At 33.4% G+C, this 20469-nt stretch overlaps 1 protein-coding gene across 1 annotated transcript in view; it reads left to right on the top strand.

Annotated features, from left to right (window-relative positions):
• Positions 1–3129: 3129 nt before the first annotated feature.
• Positions 3130–20469, top strand: part of tspan7b (tetraspanin 7b) — a 31732-nt gene continuing 14392 nt past the window's right edge. The window contains exon 1 of the mRNA XM_042749918.1: positions 3130–3282. Coding sequence (XP_042605852.1) covers positions 3202–3282 — 81 coding nt within the window. The 5' untranslated portion in view covers positions 3130–3201. The remainder of the gene's footprint in view (positions 3283–20469) is intronic.

The raw sequence follows: 20469 nt of genomic DNA, 5'->3' as shown, positions 1-20469 counted from the left end.
TTTTTGTGTATATGCATAAAAATGTGAGTTTATTTGCAAAATTAACTGATTTTTTAAAAAATTTCAAAAATCATGTTTTTTATTGTTTTCATTGTGTTTTATTGTGTTAGCTGTATTTTTATTTTTAGCTATTTTTAATAAATCAAAATAAACTACTGCAGTTTGAGATTAATCGGAACACACAATGAAAAAACATGATTTTTGAAAATTGTGAAAAACTTAGTTATCTGTTTTTGCAAATGAACTCTTCATATAATAAATATATTATCATAATTTAACTTTTTAAATACAGTATTTTATATAAAATATAAGTAGTAGTAGTATTGTTAAATATTTAATGCTTATAAGTATTTGCGCTCTTTCAAATGAATGTCTGAAAATAAATGTTTGTGCTACTTTTAAACAGTAGAGGGCGATTTTAAGCTTCTGTAGTTCTAGTAAATTACAGGCCTAGTAAAACGCTGCAGTTTAGTCTGGCTTGTCTTATGCTGAATTTGTGTAGTTATTGACATTGTCAACCAATAATGTCCTTACATTACCAGCAAGAAGTGTGCAAAAAACACTTAACCAGTACATCCCAAAACAAAGATGTTTCGATTTCTTAGTCTAAAATTGTTCCAAACCACATTTCAGTGCCATTGATTTTTATTTTCAAAAGAGTCCATGCTGATATCAAGTTTAATCAAACATGTGGTCTGGATGAATGTACTATGGATAAAAAGCCACAATTCACTCCATAACTGTGACATTACTGACTCTTTTAATATCCTAAAAGCCTAACAACAAAGTGAGAACAATGGCATTTTGTACTTAATAAGTCTTTCCTTATACAATGTGGTTGGATGTTTGTTCTTCATCATAAAACTGACTCACAGTGGTACACACCTGGTGAAATGTTGATAGACTAAGAACCAACACACACACAGGTTTATAAGATATTACGGTCACACCTTAAACTCTGACCTTGAGCAAACAGTCGTCATACTGTTAAACACATCTTCAGGGAGTCTAAAGTCTAAAGGAGTCACATTATCAGTTGCTTGGCGAAATTCCTTTGGCGAAATCTTCCAATAGGAATCCGTACGATGGGGACTTTCTGCCAATGAATAAAAAATGGAATTGCAACTTTTAATCTCACAATTCTTTCTCTTTTTCCACAGTCCATTTTCATTTTCATCTTTAAAAGTCTTTATTTTTCACCAAGAGACAATTTTTTTTTTTTTGGCACATTTCTTCATGGCGTCTTCATGAATGAAAAGTGAACCTTTAACAAAGTGAATTTTGCTGCACAGCTATAGAGTTGAGAAATAATAAAAGCTTTAAAATTTTATGAGATTTTAAAAATGCGTTAATGGCTATTTGCACATAAGTTATTACTGTACATTCGCATATATAGATATCATATACATAGTCTATATTTCTATTGTTCACATTCTATATTCCTACTCTATCCTTGCATACATAGATATACATAGTCTTTATTATACACAGTCTACAATATACATGGTCTACATTACTACTGTAGCATAGTTTTTATTATTATGTTTCTTACATTGTATGCGTGTATAGTTGTATAGTGTACAGTTTGTGTATGTGTGTGTATAGTTTTGGTATTCATTGTAGACAACATAGTAAGAATTTCATTGCTCATGGAAACTTGTTTTCCTCACAATAAACGCTTTGAAACCTATGGAGGTAAGATATTAGTTATCGAGAATACCATTAAGATGTCTTTTAAGAGCTTGGCCTGACTGCCTAAACATTGTCATCATATAAAATGCAGAGTCTGGAATAGATTTAATCACTGAAATAGATTTATTTATCATATAGGCAGCTACGATTTGACGCCCCTATCATGAGTGCTGTGGGTTCGTTTATTGTACAGGTTCATTTAGGGTGTTGATAGTGGGGTCAGGTCACATGGTGAGTGTGTCTTGTTCACACGAGGCTCGAGCACGAGGTGACAGCAGCTGTGTTGTGGTGGTGCTCGCCTCCATCTTCCTGCTGTAATTGCTGAGAGTTGAATCTCACTACACTGGCTCCTCGATAGGTTGATAATTTGGAGGGCCAAAAATAGCATGACTGCGTGCTAAAACTGGAGCCGAGCTGTGAACTTACTTCACACTAGACTGAAGGATCACATGAGGTTTCTGCTGAGAGAAAGAGACGATGGGACGTTGACTTGGAAGTAATAATCTGGTTTGGTCTAACTAAACCATTATTTTATGTGTAAAATCGAACTTTTCTAATTTGAAACTTTTTTTTAGCACTGTTATAAATAATAATAAATACTTAAATATTTAAATTAAGCTAATATATTGATTTCTATCTATCTATCTATCTATCTATCTATCTATCTATCTATCTATCTATCTATACTTTTTTTTTATATATAGATCATAGATTTTTGTTACTTAACATTTTTGTGATTATAATACGTTTTCAACTTATCATCAGACATCTAATATTGAAAATAATCACAGGTTTATTAGTTTTCAGTAAACCTACAACTTCTGAATTTCATTTTCAATTCATTTTATGTAAAGTCAAGCAAGAACAGACATAAAAATATGAAGAAAAATTAGTTAATCAACTCAGTAAACACTTTTGATTTATGACACCAAGGTTTATGAGAGTTTTATTAGTTTTGAATAAGCTTATACAATTTATGTAGCCTAGTCATTTGTATAAAAAGTCTAGCAAGGACAGAAAGTATACCAAATGTCAATCAAATTAAACAAACACTAATTATTTTGTGTAAAAAAGTTCTTTTTCATTTTATTTATATCAAAGGTTAAATATAATAAGCAAAATTGACATTTTATGTATTAACAATGCCCCATAAAAAAAAAAAAAAAAAAAAACAGAGATTAAATTTTTTTGGGAAAAAAACACAATATTTATATATATTACAGGTTTCATTATTTTCAGCAATTTTTCACTGACGCAAAGCCACCTGCCTCACCTTTAGCGCAACTGTCGTCACTGTCATGTGACGTCCAGCAGAGGGCGTCGCGTCTGGAGGGCGGGGACTGACCGTCCCCCTCTCTTCCTCTGATTGGCCAGCAGGGAGCCTGCTGAAGCGGGGCGGGTCCTTCGCGAGGTATCTCGCCCTCTGATTGGCCAGGCGCGTCCAGAGTGACTGGAGCGCAGCGGCGGAGGCGCAGCGGAGAATCACAGCAGCACGAACCCACTGCGCTCATGGCATCAAGGAGAATGGAGACCAAACCAGTCATAACCTGCCTCAAAACGCTCCTCATCGTCTATTCCTTCGTGTTCTGGGTGAGTGACCCTCATTCATTAGCGCTTTTGAGCTTTTAATGTATCTGCGGCATGTTATGAAACATTTAAATTGATTTGTTATCATAATAAGGCGTTTGTTGCAATATTGCGCCACTGGAAAACAAGTGCATCTCCATCATGGCAGGGCTGGACCACTCTGAGACTATTAGAAACACCAATATGATTATGTATATCAGTGATTCTAATCAAGAATATGATAAACAGTGTGCATTCCAAGACAAATGACGAAAAATATTCCAAAACCGCATTTTTTTTTGAGACGCAAAATTAGATGTTCATGATGATGTTGGTCATTATTCATCATTAATTAATGTTTATATAAGGACATTTGCAGAAGATTATTCCTGATGAATTGAACATGGACATATACACAACACTCTAAATTGTTAATTGAGGATTAATGTTCAAATATGAGCATATCGTGGACATTATTAATTATAATTGTAACCTTAATGCCAAAATATGGACATATGCTGAATATGATGGATCATAAATTGAAAGTTAATGTCCAAACATGCACATTTGCTGAATATGATTGACGGAATCTGAACACACAGGCATTTAAATCATAAATGGAATATTAATGTCCAAATATGGACAGCTTCTGGAAATCTAACAGGTTTATTAGGGTTGCAGTGACCGTCATCTCTGTCATATGAAGCACACCTCTGCGTCCTCATCTTTAGGAAAGAATGTGATGGTTTCTGTCTGTTGAAAGTCATTTGGATAGTAACGGTTAACTGTGACATGATGGCACCGCCCCGGTACCAATGTATTATGTGTGTGTAATGACTGATCCAACAATCATTTGTTTGTTTTTTTGTATTATAAGCATTAATAGTAACACTTTATAATATAACTTTCAGAAATGTGTATAAGAACATTAGGTAACAATCTAACTATTAGGTAACTACTATTCACATTTCTTGAATAGACATAGACAGGAAGAGATGATCTGAAGTGAAGCGTCCAAGCACAGTTTTTTAAGTTATTCTTGTCAATTAAGGGAGGATTTCTTAATTTTGTGATGCAACAATTATAAACCAGCTTTCAAAGATTTAATGTACTAACCTTCCAATTAACAGACTAAGGCTGGGACTGGATACTTTGATTTATAGCCTATATTTGCATACGTGCGTTGTTGAATGCATGCTGAATCTGTTTATTGTTACGTAATGTTTGTTGATGACTAGCTAATGCAAGATGTTCAAAAGTGTTTTTGCAATAGTTTTGTAGGGAAAGAAAGGCAGTAGCCTCAAGAAGTTATTTGTTAAGAATTAGATAAATATTCCATTTTATCATTAATTATTCAGAAGAAATGGGGAAAAATGTGCCAAGTAATTGAACGATTGATGTGATTACTAAGTGATGAATTACTGTACATTCGACAGGATTCATTAAAATCATCTGCAAGCCAATTTGACCTCAGATATCGATTTAAAATCTCATGTGATTTTAACTAGAATACAACCAAATATTCAAGAAACGTCGAACGTTAAGGAATAAAAAAAACAATAACAATAGCGATCTGAATATTTGATGATTAGCCTATCTGAAGGAATTTTGCAGTGACTGATTTTTCTTGATTGAGTCCTTTGCAATATTTTCAGGTTCATAGAAGTGTGCATACATTGCATAATTTTTTTAAGCTTTGAATGACTCTTCGAATGGCGACTCTCATATAGTCAGACAATAATGATGCATAATGGGAAATTCCAGAAACACACCTTGAAGCGGCTGTCAAAACCGACATATTGCACTCTGTGTGTATCTGATTGTACGTGTTTTGAGCTGAAGACGTGCTTCTTCCCAGGAATCTTTGGTTTGTGTTAGTAGGTAACCGTCTCCATCACACTTCCTTCTGTGCTCACTGGAGCTTCAGTAATGCAGTGTGGCACATTCGCCACCAAGCAGTGACTGTTTAGCTCTCTGCCCGTCTGTAATCCCACTCGGCACAGTGATCCAGTGCCTGACACAAATCTAGGCCATTTGGACCGTAACGCAGTGTATTTCTACTGTAGACCTCAGAAGTAGATGCCGTATTTATTTGACAAAAACAATACGTCGAGTTCTGCCTCTCATAGCCTCATTTTCATTCAGGTTAAATATGATCTAGAATGTCTAAAATGGTTTAATCAAGAAGCAAACTCATAGGAGTGAATTTATGAAACAATATCAATATAAGTAGTATTTTAGCACAAACCCATACGTCTTATTTACGAGCGACTCACAGCTCAGTTAATCTCTGTGGAAAATGTGCTGAAATATAGTGTATTATTATAAAGTAAGTGTCATTTTACATTGAATACATCGTGTCATTTACATGGTTTATGTTGAATTCTGCCTCTCGTAGCTTCGTTTTCATTAAAGGAAATTAAATATGATCTAAAATGTACATTCTAATGACTAAAAGTTAAATCTTTAATGAAGAATAGAACTCATAGGAAAACACTTTAGCACTTTCACAAGTAGTACTGAAGCGTGAAACATTATAAAACAGACATAAACTGAATTGTGAGACTATTTACGAAAGACGCAATTCAGTTGTTTTCTGAGTTAAATGCTCTGAAATAGCATATTTTTATTGACTATTTGTCGTTTTTCATCACAAATACGCCTCCTTATTTTCTATATAATTGCGCAATTTGGCTAACGCAGTAATTTTTGGTTTAAAAGAGACATTTATGTACATTTCCTAATAACGACTAAAATATGATCTAAAAAATCTATTATGACTAAAGTTTGAACTGTCTGAACAGTTTAATCAAGAATCAAGCTCTATATATTTAGAATTTAGCATTTTCACAAGTAGTAGCTATATCTGCGCAAACCCTTGTCTCTTATTTACAAATCAGTTTACCTTCGAATTGATTGCAGTAAAATAACATTATTATGAAGTAATTGTCATTTTTTTTTTTTCGTAGTGAATGATTCCTTATTTTTTTGATGTTTTATTGCTTTTTATGGACGATTTAGGCAATAATTTTTTTGGCACGTTGGATTTTTAAGGAGGCGAATCAAACTTGAAAGCAAATTCTTTAAACAGTTTTGCAATTTCGCAAGTAGACTTTCAGCACAAACCCTTATGTCTTATTTACAGATGACTAACAATTCAGTTTATCTCTTCTGTAAATGTGCTGAAATAGTATATTTTTAGCACTAATAAGCTTCCTTATTTTCACGCTATATAATTGCGCAATTTGGGTAAAAAACTTTTTTCTTAGTAATTATGGCAGCAGTAATTCATCAAATGAGTTATCTGGAATATATACGTATATGAAACATATCCAGATACATGTGCATTTAAGCGCACTTTGAGTATTAAAACAGATGAATCAGTATCGTTTGACTGTTTAATTGATTCACTTTTTTTGTACTTTTATCCAAAGCAATTTGTAACTGTGGTAGATTTCATAATCATTTTGTGTTCATTCTTTCAAATAATGTTAAAATGGAATAATTATGCAGTTTAAAAGAACATTTGAAGGTTTCAAGTGTGCAGTTAGCATCACTAAACTGAACTGTGCACTTGAAGAACAGCTAAACACAAATGAGCTTTGAAACTTGTGTTCAAACAGTGAGCGAGGGCGTAATTGAAGCGAGATGTGAAGATAGAGGCAGAAATTAGATCGAGAGCATGTGAGTGTCAAATGAAAATGGAGTTGCTGTGGTTTCTCCATCCTCCCATCAGCTGTTCTGGACCTGTTGGGTTCATTCTGTTCGTCTGAACGCAGACAGACGGAGCGCCGTGTGTCCTGCTGTCGACCCTCACAAACACATTCACTCTCTCTGTTCTCCCAGAAGCAGATGGGAACAGACCCACAGGGCTGAGAAAAGACAGGCCGGTGTCTGTTGTGTCACTTGTCGCTCTTAATTGTATTTATGTAGATTCATAGCAAATTAAAACTATTTACAGCTCGTTTTATTGCTACTTTGTGGTGTACACTTAAAAATAAAGGGTTTTTATGTTGGTTTTTAGAGTGTTTAAATTATTTAAAGTTTTTTTTTTTGCTACTTTGTGGTGTAACCTTTTAATAATCTAAAGAATATGTTTTCACTATAAAGAACTTTTCGTCCATTTGGAAGGTTCCATGGATGTTGAAATCATCGATAGCATTAAAGAACCTTTATTTTTATGAGTACATAAAGAAACTTACGTCCATAGAAGCTTTCCATTGCACAAAAAAGTTCTTTATAGTGGAAAAACGCTCTTCAGATTATTATGTTCTTCACACCCCTCTTTTAAAACCCTGTTCATAGTTAATATAGATTAGGGCTTTTAAGTTTTTTATGTCCTTCAATCGATTCTTTTTAAGTTTTTTTGTTGGTTTATTTATATTTGTGTTTTTTTTGTTTTTATAGATTTTTTTTTTTACGTTTTGTGGGCCCTCCATTTCTAATGATAACCAGTTAGATTACAGTAAAAGAATGTTTTTGTTGTTGTTTTTTTTTACATACAAATGGACAAAATACATATAATTGGACAAAAAAAGTTTCACTGTTACATTTGAAAGTTTGCTTTTCTTCTTAATTAGAACCTTTTCTGATCCCTGGTTTAAACACTGATATTGTCTAGAGATACAGAAGCAAACCTCAGGTGTCCACGTGCTCCCCGTGAGAGAAATCAGGATCTTTACAGCTTAAATTAGCATCAGGATTACAGTACGTTCATTCGGTTCATATTTTAATGCAGTCAACATTTTTAAAGCTTAGGATGTAAGGTAACACCTCATGCCACATTTCCCCTGTACACATCTGATTGAGAAAAGACCACGTGATGCTACAAAACGCCTTGTTTTTAACACAAAGATTGTTTCCAAAGTATGCTAATAATTACTAATGAATATTCTTAAAGGTTACATCATTGGCAAGTTTTCTGCAATAAATGTTCTTTATTAAATCTGGCCATGCTGAATCTCGGGTCGCTTTTTATTGACGAGTCAATTTAATTGATTGCATGCGTAACGTTCCCGTAGGTTGTGTCAGCTCATGATGTGACAGTATGACTTTGCAGTGTGTGTGTAACTGATACACAGCTAGAATGGCATGTGTCTATGTGTGATCCCTTAAAATAGCTAGCCTAGGACACATCACAGCGAGCGACGGGAATCCTGTTCTCACTAAACTCTCTCTGGCAATTGAGGGAAATGAGGGATCGAAAGTAACTGAAATGTTGAAGAAAAAGCTATACTGTATGATAAATGTATACCAACAAATATACCAAAATGATAAGTTACTGTGTTAAATATGATAGCATTGTCATTGTGAACTTACAAAACAGTTAAAATGTGTTTAGCAAACGTTTGCAGTGTGCAAATCACAGGAAGTTACCCTACACCTGCAAAACATTGGCATTGCCGCAGTGTGCAAATCACAAATGAAAACAAATAAAAACATTGGCATTGCCAAATGAAAACAAATAAAACCTGTTTACCAAGCATTTCATGAAATACCCAAAACATTGGCATTGCCAAATGAAAACATATTAAAATTGTTTATGTATTGTAATAGGGTAAAATTGGGTTCAACTATCTTGTTACCCTTAAGTTAGATGTGTTTATATTGTCAGAAAGGAAGTTATACTGTTGATATGGAATGCAAGTAATTAAAGGGTGCTACTGGACCTATTTGGCCAACAAGTAAAAAATGGTGCGATTTGGAGATTCTTGGGTCGCCCTTCTCTTGAGTTATTTTGCTCTTAGCCAGTGTTATTAGCGTTGGCAGTCCTGTTCATTACAAGCAGACAATTAAGTGCTCGTCTGGTCCGGTTTTCCCAATGGCCTTTGGTGTTTTTATGGAAATGAGAGTGTCGAGCACCACAGTGCCGCTGATATATTCTGTGTTTTTGTGTGTGGAGGCGTTGATGCTTAGTGTATTTTGTCTTTTTGTTTCTTTTTAGTGTTGTTGTTATTTTTGGAGGGCAAAGGTGGAGTGATTAAACAGAGATTTATTCAGATAGAACTTCAACCATCAAATCTGAAGGAACTGAGAAACATTTAATCTCTCATACTGCACCCAAATTAAGTCGTGTTTTAACTGTGTTTTCTTGCTGAAAATGAACTCACCCTCAAGCCATCCAAGATGTAGTCTAGACGAGTTTGTTTCTTCATCAGAACAGATTTGGAAAAAAGTAGCATTACATCACTTGCTCACCAATGGATCCATTGAAGTGAATGGGTGCCGTCAGAATGAGAGTCCAAACAGCTGATAAAAACATCACACAAGTAATCCACATAACTCCAGTCCATCAGTTAACAAACTGTAAAGTTAAAAGCTTTGTGAGTTTGTAAGAAACAAATCTGTCATTAAGGCGTTTTAACTTTCAAAGTGTCACTTCTAGCCAAAATACGACTTGATATATATCCATAATAGCGCTTCCTCCAGTGAAAAAGTCCATCTCCATGTCCTGTTGTCCTCTCCACCGACTGTTTTCGCTTGTAATCTGTGCTTGATATGTGATATGTTCTCGCCTCAGTCGGAAGAGATGCCTTTTTTCACTGGAGACAGCAATATTTTAGACTCATATTTTAGCTAGAGGCAACAGTTTGAAGTTAAAAACGTGTCTTACGAACACGTTAAATGATGGACTGGAGTGGTGTAGATTATTTGTGGATTATTGTGATGTTTTTATCAGCTGTTTGGACTCTCATTCTGACGGCACCCATTCACTGCAGAGGATCCATTGGTGAGCAAGTGATATATTGCTAAAATTCTCCAACTCTGTTCTGATGAAAAATGAAACTCATTCACATATTGAATGGGCTGAGGGTGAGTAAATTTTCAGCAAATTTTCAGTTTTGGGTGAACTATTCCTTTGAGAATCCTTTAATTAAATCTTCACAGCTCTGTAGCCCTTCTTTAAATGACTGTGTTGGCTTTATCCAGCCCTGAATCCTATTAAAGGAAGCTTATGAAGACTCTAATGACTCTCAGCTGATGAGGTGCTTAATCATGATATACCTCCTTGACGTGAGGAACATCAGAGACCTGTTTGTGTCAATGCAAAACCTGAATACACTGTATTTCTCTAATATTAACAGTGAAAAAACTCTGTATTCCCAGTGTCTTTCTGACTCTAGTTTGGTAAACATCCAGAACAGAAACACTTTTTTCCACTGGGATTGCCTTTCCCAGGAAACATGATCTTTACCTTTATTATCTGCATCAAAAACTCATTGTGGTTTTGTAAACAGGAAGGGAACAAAAGCTAAAGGAGTGTCTGATTAATGCAGTAGTAAACGGCAGGACCCATCAGAAAAAAGAAGCTTCAGCCTCTAATGGAAACGAAACTGAGTTGAGATCTGACTGGTTCTGAGTGACTTTGTTGGCGGGGAAATCTGATTAAAGATCGCAAAGGCCAAATAACCCTTTGTTGATTTGGAGTCAATGTGTGCAATGCATTCATATGTTGATTTTGAAAAGTGATTCATCTGCAGTTCTGAAAAGTGTGAGTGTCCTACTGTAACATCCCATTTGTTTTTTTTTTTTGTGTGTTTGTGATTTTTTTTTGTGTCGGGGGTTTTTTTTTGTTTTTTGTTTGTCTGGATGTCTGAATGATATGGTCTGATTATGTGTGTGAATGAATGGGAAATCATAACTGTTAAATGTTGCTTAGTTAGTTAGTTACAGCTGATAAAATGCCAGTTGATAACAAATAAATAATAATGTAGGTAATAAAACTATTTTTTTTTTAAATGGTTTGAATTGTATTATTAATTGTCTTTGACTAGTTAAACTGTAAAGTTCTAACTGAACACTTTGAGAAGTCTCTCACGTTTGCATTCCTGGAATATTCCCAATTAGTTCCTGGCTGTGGAATTGAAAGGTGACTGGAATTCCTGTTTTTAGGTCCTGGAATGACACTATGAACAGTTTTACACAGGCCTGCTAATGAAAGAGATGCTATTATTAGCCACTAGCTTGAGACGTGGTGCAAGATTCTTGTGTTTGCTTTGTTCTGACTTGGCGATTAGCAGCTTTAAGCTCATGGGGAAAAGTATGCTACGTGATTGTGCTATGGCAGCACGTAGCACAGGTTTCGTTTTTTGTACAGAAATAAGTTTCACTTTATATTAGATGCTGTGTTGTATAACTAAGCATGCTAGGAACACCTGAGTTGCAGATTAGCGGTTAGCAAGCATGTTGTCACACTAAGCCACTGAGAAACAAATGTGAGTCTATTATTTCCTCATCCTGGATTTAAAATTGTGAGCTGTGCTAGTCTGAAAAAACATAATACTAGTGTGTTATGGATGCCTCTTTATGCCTCTCAATATGCTAGTGATAAGGTCTACTAAATGGTTTTCAGTACATTGCTAAGCAGGTGCTAGAGTGTTTTTGATGGTTGCTGAGTGGTTGCTTACCGATCAAAGCCAGAAAGAGACCAACTAATTCACTTGTTTTTGTTTCAAGCGTAAACTGAATGCTTTTGCTAATACAGATTTCTCTTGTGAAAATTAAGTTCACTTTGGCATACTTTTTAAGCACTTATTACGGAAATAGGCTAATAGGCCTAAACACTTTAAAAGGATATGTCTAAGTGCAGACACAATTTTTGTTATTTGCAATGAATTGAATTGTAGCATGCTTTTTTGACAGACTTAAGTTAATCTTTATTAATAATTTCATAATTCTATTGTTTTTGAAATAAGGATAAAGTGTACTTAAGTGTGTACTTAAGTGTATAAAAGCACAATCACTAAAGTATACTTGGTTACACTTTATTTCAAGGTGTCCTTGTTACAGTGTAATTATACATTAACTACATGTACTTACTATATGGTTAGGATTAGGGTTTGGTTTAGGGTTACTTGGATGTAATTATGCATAATTTATTGGTATTATAATAGTAAGTACATGTAACGTGTAACAAGGACATCTTAAAATATAGTGTTACGATATACTCTTTTTAAAGTACACTCAAGTGAATTTTTATTGTATTAATACTATATGATCTTCAAATACATTTTCTTTTTTTTTAAATTATGTTTATGATTTGAAATACACTAAAAGTGCACATTCAGTACAATCAAGCATACTTATTTTTCACAAGGTTTATCTTGTTTTAAGGACATTTAGATAAGTTTTTCCTTGTTTGCTAAAGATGATTTCTTTTGTGGAAAAGAAATACATTTCAACATTCAAAAGTACTGATTATGGAAATATTATTCTTTAAAAAATATATACTTAAGTGCAAACTGAATGTTTTTGGAAACTGAATTGAGTGTTATTTGCAATTAAATGAAAATGTGCTATAGTCATAATTTAATTTATAATTTAACATACTTAAGTACGACTTAAGTCTGTATTCATAATTTCATAATTCTATTGTCTTTGGTTAAAAGTGTACTACTGAATGTAGTAACATTATACTTAAGTCTGTACTTAAATGTATACTTAAGTGTGTTCTGAAGAGTGTTCCTAAGTGTGTTAAAAAAACAAGTTATTATAGTATAATCTTTTTAAGAACACTTAAGTGTCCTTTTTTCTATAATACTGTATTATACACAAGTTTTTTTAAAATAAAATACTATTAAGATTTGACGTACACTACAAGTGCAATACAATTAAGCACAGCTCTTCACAAAGGCTGTCTTGTTTTAAAAACATATTAAGAAACTACATTTTACAGTGTGTTCATAGCACAACAAATTCATGTAGTTTGTTACTTAGGGTTGTTAGTGTTAATGAGATGTCAAAATAGACGGCTTCCCCATTAGCATTAGCCTTCTCATGTCCCGCTCTGTTAAACACAGATGCACTCTAGCCAAAATCCACTGTCTTTTATTTCAAAAAGGGCTATTCGTCTGTGTCTGTTTTTGCTTTAATTTTATCTGTTTTATATATCATCCGTCTGTCGTTTCCCGCTAACCGCCAAATACACAGTCAATTTAGCCTTGGACAGATCGCTCTGATTTAAGCTGCCGCCGGCCTCCATTTCCCTGTCAGTTGACTCTGAATAATGAGACGGACCTTTCGGTGTCATAGAGATGCTGACTCTCGCCAGCTGGTTTCCGACGACTCTGATCTAACATTTCTTGGAAATGGTGCAGGAGAGAATGAGGCTGAAAGGCCAGCGCCTCTGACAGCTGTAGACGGCCATTAAACGTGCGGCGGCCGTCTAACCGACCCTCTCAGAGCAAACAGCACTTATCGACGAGCCGCACTGGATCATGATGATGTACGGCGCTCTAATAGCTGAGAGAGAGAGAGCAACAGAGTGGAAGACAAGGGAAAATTACCGGCTCATTCTGCGCTGACACAATTCAGGACTGCGTATGACAACACCCTTCAGAAGACAGGAAGAAAACAAGCAGGATAATATGCCATCTTTTTGGGTTTAAAACTGGGCACTGCACTGTTTCTTGTGCACTGGAAAGATGTGAAACTGTACTATATAGGGAAGGCCAGCAAAACTGAAAGTCTTTTATCTAGGCTTACTGTGCATTGTGAATAAAAGGAGATTTCAAACCGGGGGCTGCAAGGGGTTCACTAAATGTACATTTTTTAAATTGTTATTTAATATTATGGGATTTCAGACATGTGGCCACAAGGGCTTTACAGAAATTGATTTTTTTTATGGTTGTGTTATTTAATATTAGGTTTTCAAACAGGGTGGCACAAGTGGTTCACAATTATTTCTTATTTTCTTTATTTATTTTATGAAAGGGGTTTTCAAAAAGAAGGTGACAACAACAATTTGTTTTCATTTAATAAAATATCTTTTCAAATAATGGTTTAAAAGGGATTCACAAAAATAAAAAATAATAATAAATATAATAATAATGAAATGAGTTTTTGAACAGCTATGAGGACCACAAGGGGTTCACAAAATGTATTTATTTATTAAAAATAATTTTTTGGGATGAGTTTTTGTTCAGATATTGTGTTTATTTGTTGTTAATAATTTTTATTTATTTGGTTAACTTTTTTATCGTTATTTAATACAAATTATTTTCAAATGGGTTTGGAGGGGTTTCACAAACACATTATTTTTTTTTTCCTTTTCTATTTTTATTTAACAAAAGACTTTTCAAACAAGTGACCACAGGGGATTATTTATTAAAAATAATTTTAACAAAAACAAAAATGTGGAGCTGCACAATTAATCATTAAAAGATTGTGATCTCGATTCAAACAACCAAGCAATCCCATTTTTTGTTAAACTTTTGAAAGAATTATACTGGAACATTCAAATCTGTGTTTGCACTGCCGCTGACATTTACCATGTTTAGGTACAAAAACGGCTTCACAAACAGTCTTTTCTACTACACAGTATTATTTCTGTATTACAGTCATTCATATTATCACAGAAATACTGGGATGAAATTTTATAATTCATAAATAGAGCAAATCCCCTTTTGAAAGTTGCTGGTGCTTCAAATAACATTTGTGCCGATTGCATTGTTTCGTCACTAGATGGCGAAAAGTGAATGTTAAAAATGTAGCTATTTGTCATTGAATCATTCAAGAGATTGTTCAAAAATTCATTAAAATTAATTAAACACTTTTAAATAGACTGCAGCAATAATATTTTGTCACATTATTTTGTTAAGTTGAGAATCGTGGGAGAATTGTGATCTCTATTTGAGAAAAAAAAAAATCGTGACTCAATTTATCCAGAATCATGAAGCTCTACAAAAATGTTTTTAGGTATTTGTTTATTTATTTATTTTTAATTAAATGGATTTTCAAAAAGGATGTGGCAACAACAGTTTTATTGTTATTTAATAAAAAAGTGTTTTCAAATAGGGTTTCAAAAATATTTTTATTTATTGTTTAAAAAGCATTTTCAAACGGGGGTTAAAAAAAGTATTGTTAAAGGAGTATTAATTGCAAAAGTATTGTTCAAACAGATTGCCCGTAAGTGATAAAAAAAAAAAAATTAAATTTATTCGTTTAGCAGGTTTTATCCAGATTGACTTACAAATGAGCAATAAAACGGGTTTAAATCATAAAAGTTGTAAAATTCATCACAATTTCTATTCTATTGACAGTCCTAGTTTTTAACAGTAACATTATTTTTAAAGACCTAATTATTGTAATCAATAGTAGTTAAAAAATGTAATTGAAATTATGTGAAGTATATATGAAGTTAAAATATTTTAAATGTTAAACATCCTAAATAAAACTTTCTCTTTATTTATTCCTTCCCTTTCTAACTTACACTTATTTAAACAATGCCTAAAGCTTGGTATTACGAGCACTTCCTGTGTCTGTTTGCCTCTTTAAGAAGAATCGCTTTGGATAAAAGCATCTGCAAAATGACTAAATGTAAATGTAAACAGCAACAACATTTTAAGTAAAGGGCAACACCATTTTAATAATTATAATAATTTCTATAAGTTTCGTTAATTAGTTAAACATTTAGGTAGGCAGTATATGTTATATATAAAAAACAAAATAACAGTTAATATTAATGCTTTAATATGGCAAAGATGACAATCGGTGGATCTTTTCTCATAGATGGATGTCATACAGGAAGTGTCTGACTGCTAGGTCTGTTGTTCTGGGGTCTCTCTGTGTTTGTTGTCCTGGGCCCCCCGTGTGACCAGATGCTTTTCCCAGCTTGACCGTATGAGAGAAAGTGCCACAGCAGCAAACTGTGACACGACACTCAGCAGTGTCCTGTGAGAACAGAAAGAGTGTGTGTGTGTGTGTGTGTGTGTGTCACATAAAGGACTAGCGTGATTGTGGTGTCACCTGTTGTTTGGTGTGCGTGCCGTTCATGTGCCAAACTCTCACAGCCTGTTGATAGCGGAAAGAAAAGCATCGTGTATCAGACAGACATCTAGGAGTCAGAGAGGAAGATGTCAGCAGTGCATCACGCACTATTTACTGTAACTTACATTGTGTGATAAATACGGCATAACGAAAACATCAGCGGGTTGTTGTTTGCATTTCATATATTTAGCTAGTTATGGTCCCGTTTTATTTATTTATTTATTCATGTATGTATAGGGGTGTGCGATATGCTGGTAGACATGATGATTAATCAGTAGAAATTTGTCAATATTTAGTGTTTTTGGATTGTTGTGTTTATTGCGGTTACATCCAGTCATTATATTTCAGTCAATTAATTTTTTTGTCTTTTGTTTGCATTGCGGTTAAATAATTCATTTCGCCATATGGGTGCACTGTATCGTGGAAGTACTGAATGAAGTTCCAGTATGTTTGCCGCTTAATAGACCTTGAGCGGTTAAATTCACACACTTGTATGTGTCAAAATGCCAATCTTTGCTTGTATCCTTGTGAACACAGTAATTTAGGTCTTAAGTGAAAGCAAACAGCTGAGAAAGAAAACACATTGTGTAGTACAGTATATATGATCCGGGCGGCTCTTAAAGTGACAGCGGTCTAATATTCATGCTGTCTGTCATTCATGTCAATTCATCAAACAACAAAAGAGAAAATCTCTGACTTCTCTTGACTTAATCACATTTGTAACCTTAATAAGAAGAAAAAATATATGTATTTTCCACAGTGGAGAATATGCAGTGTTTTTATACATTTGATTACTTTATACAATGTATGCAGCATTTGAAATGTATTTGTTCTTCTGTAGTTTTTAGTCACATTGCTTGGGATTAGAATCTTATTTAATCGCTGACTGTTTACTTGGCCTCAGTGAACTTTTTTTTTTTTAATTTAGGCTAATTTTTTTTATGATATTGGCACTGGTGACACGAATTATGAAATTTCTATGTTATATTCAATGTTATAAAATTTGGTCATATCTATGATATTGGCACTGGTGACACGAATTATGAAATTTCTATGTTATATTCAATGTTATTATGTTTGTTTGTTTTTTATGTTCCTCTTTTTTAAGAAATAAATTACTAATTTATCAAAACTGTAAAAGACTATATTAAATCACTAGTGCATCACATAATTAATAAGCTCTACCTCCGTCTTTCCCAGCCACATTTTAAAAGTGAAGACATTAAACATAAAAACATGAGACCAATAAAAAAAAGAAACACGTTTATGGGTGGTGAGATATGAGGTGTTGGTTAAATGATGACAGGCCTCACAGGAGCCGGACGCGAACGTCTGTTTGTTTTGGCATTGATGGGTGGATTGAGATTACAGTGGGTTTTGGGATTCCTGTTGCCATGGATACCAATTTCTCCTACAGCTGGACGACAGTGGAGAACATTTGTTGTGCTCAACCGTCTCTGAGCTGAAACATGGTGAGAAGTACAGCACTGTGGGCTTTAGTTGACTGTGACTGTTTGTGGGAACTTCCTGCAGTGATCACGTCACATGATCGGGTGACAGTATGAGTGAGAGTATGTTTTTAATGCTCTTAGTGGATTATGAGACTTCTAGATGTGTTTTGTTTATGAAACAGACTGATGGGGTTTGGAAAGTCTAATGTAAGATGAAGGCAAATGTGATATTTTGATTGCATTGATTTGGAAACTATGATATGAAGATTTGTAGTGTAGAAATAGTGCAGAAAAAAGATACACCTTCATCTTAATAGAAAGAAAGAAATTAAAGCAAACTTAAGTTTAAAAATGAAATTTAATCAATATTTAAGTACAAGTTATATTTATAATTTTTTATTATATTATAATAATATTAACTATATATATATATATATATATATATATATATATATATATATTCATCAAGACATGCATGCTATGCTTAAATAAACTATTTGTTTATCAAAACTGTAAAAGATTGTATTAAATTATTTCTGAATAACCTAATTAATATTTATATGCTTAGTCTTTGCCATTTTGTGACGTACTCCTCTGTTAATTGTAATTCATTTTCACTTTTTTAATATTTTATTTAGTTTTAGAAACAATATGCCATTTTAATACAACACTAAATAGTTTTAACAGTTTGTGATTTTAACATTTTATTTTATTTCAACATTGTTTGTTTTTTTAAATTTTTAAAAATTTTATTTTGTTATTTTTTTTTTATGATTTATTTTATTATTAAAAAACCCTGATATTTCCTCATATACATGAGCACTAGGTTAACTTCATATCAAACCACAGATGTGATATTAAGCAGGAGATTTTGGATGCAGAGCCTGTAATTGTTCTGGTGCTGTGGTAACCGCCACACACACACACACACACACACACACACACACACACACACACACTTGTTCCTTTGAGCAGATTCAAGGCCACAGAACAACAGCGGCTTTGATCAGGAATTTGAAATGCAAAGAGCAGGATGGCTTTTCTCCTGTGCTCTTGTTTCCTCTCGCGTCGCCTTTTCATGAAAGTGTCTCTCTGTGTCCCGTTCTCTCTCGCCACTCGCTCCAGACACAGAGAAATGGAGAACAGTCACTTCCTGTCTGCAGCAGCATCTAGGGCCGTCACGATTATGAAATTTGGCTGACGATTAATCATCTAAAAATAGTCACCTTATTGCAATTAATTGTCTGTTTTAGGGCTTTGCCGATTATGCAGATTATCACGATTAATTATCTGTTTTTTAATGGCTTTCATTATATAATTGTAATTAATTTAAGGGTTCTGTAATAATTATGATGTTATCTTTTAATCTTTTTTTAGTTATTATTTTGCAGTGTAAGATAACATAGAGTATTCCAAATTCTAAGAATCGGCCAATACCGATCCAACACCAGCGCTATTTATTTTTTTCTACACCACTACAGAATATCAATACTGTGTTTGTGGTACTAATGGTCACTCTTTTTTAAAACCTGTGTCAAACATAATCCACTAAATACTCACTTCCTCATTACAGAGAAAAACTACATTTGAATAGAAATATATAAGGTATGAAATAAAACTAGCTGACTGTATAATTTAGCAGCAAAAACAATATCTTGAAAATAAAAATGGCTTCAGATGATATAGGCTATACAGTGCATGAAAACCAATCTGCTTTGCTTTCTTTTGGTGTATGACTTCCCCTTGTGCCGTATAAAAAGCACAATAATCGCGTTAAATCAAATAATCGTGATTAGGTGGTTATTTAATTATCGCGACAGGCCTAGCAGCATCTCTGTCTCTCTGATTTGATTAGCTTGATGGGTTGGTCTGAGGTGTTGAAGCGTTTCCTTCTCTCCTGAGGTTTGTTTCCATGTAATTTAAGTCCAGTCTGATGTATAAATGAAAATTTACTTCCTAGTTCAATTAATAAGCAGATATTTGGCCATTTTAACCTGCTAATTAATAGAAATGTGTGTATTTTTATGAGTAGACTGTGGTGAGAATGCTATTTTGCATAACTATTACTACAATATTAATATAATAGACTATTTTTTACTATTTGTATATTGTTTGTTTTTTGTTATTGTTCATATTGTTCAACACTTTATTAAAATTAAAAATAGAATATAATACTTTATTTATTTATTTTTTTGGTAATTTAAATAAACAAATATATTCAATGCAACATATAACTGTATTTTTTGATTTTTGTTGGGTTTTTGTTTGAATAAAAAAAAGATTAAATAGAATTATTTTTGTTGTTCATAAAATAAAATAAAAATATTAAAGAAAACTTTATAAAAAAGAGAATGTAATACTCTTTTTGTTGTATATTATTTGTTTTTTAATGTTCATCTAAAATAAAAATAATATTCAAGAAAATAATAACACTCAGGTAAACAGGCAAAAGAGTAAAAATGGAAATTGATAGATCTTTATTCTTTATATTTATTTTCTTATTTACTTTTTGAGTAAATAAATATAAAAAAATAAATTTTACTGTATTATTTTCTTCTCTTTGTTTCGGGTGTTTTCATTCTTGTAATTTTTTGCTTGTAGAATTACTGTTCATTTTTGCCATGGTAGAAAGAATGGTTAAAATTTACTTAAAACTACAACACATTACTGTAAACGTTGTAAATAGTCGCTGTTCATGTTCAAAAAAGAATCATCTAAAAGTGGAAGCTGTAGCCATGGCATAAAAATGGACTCCATTTGCTGATTTACACCAGCCATTGCTACTTGATTCTTAATATTTACCGAAAAACGCATGTATTTGAGAACTCCACAGGAAAGCATAGAATTTACATGTCATTATGGAAACGTTGCCATGGCACTCGCCTCTTCTGCTGTCATGGAATGTTTTCCTCGACGACGAGAGCTCTAACAGATTCTCTCTTCTTTTTTTAAGCTCTAAATTGTCTGTAACTCAAGAGGCGCTGCTGACATA

The sequence above is a fragment of the Cyprinus carpio genome, chromosome B22, assembly GCF_018340385.1.
Source record: "Cyprinus carpio isolate SPL01 chromosome B22, ASM1834038v1, whole genome shotgun sequence".
In the NCBI taxonomy this organism is placed as follows: domain Eukaryota; kingdom Metazoa; phylum Chordata; class Actinopteri; order Cypriniformes; family Cyprinidae; genus Cyprinus; species Cyprinus carpio.
This window is presented reverse-complemented; position numbering and strand designations above follow the sequence as displayed.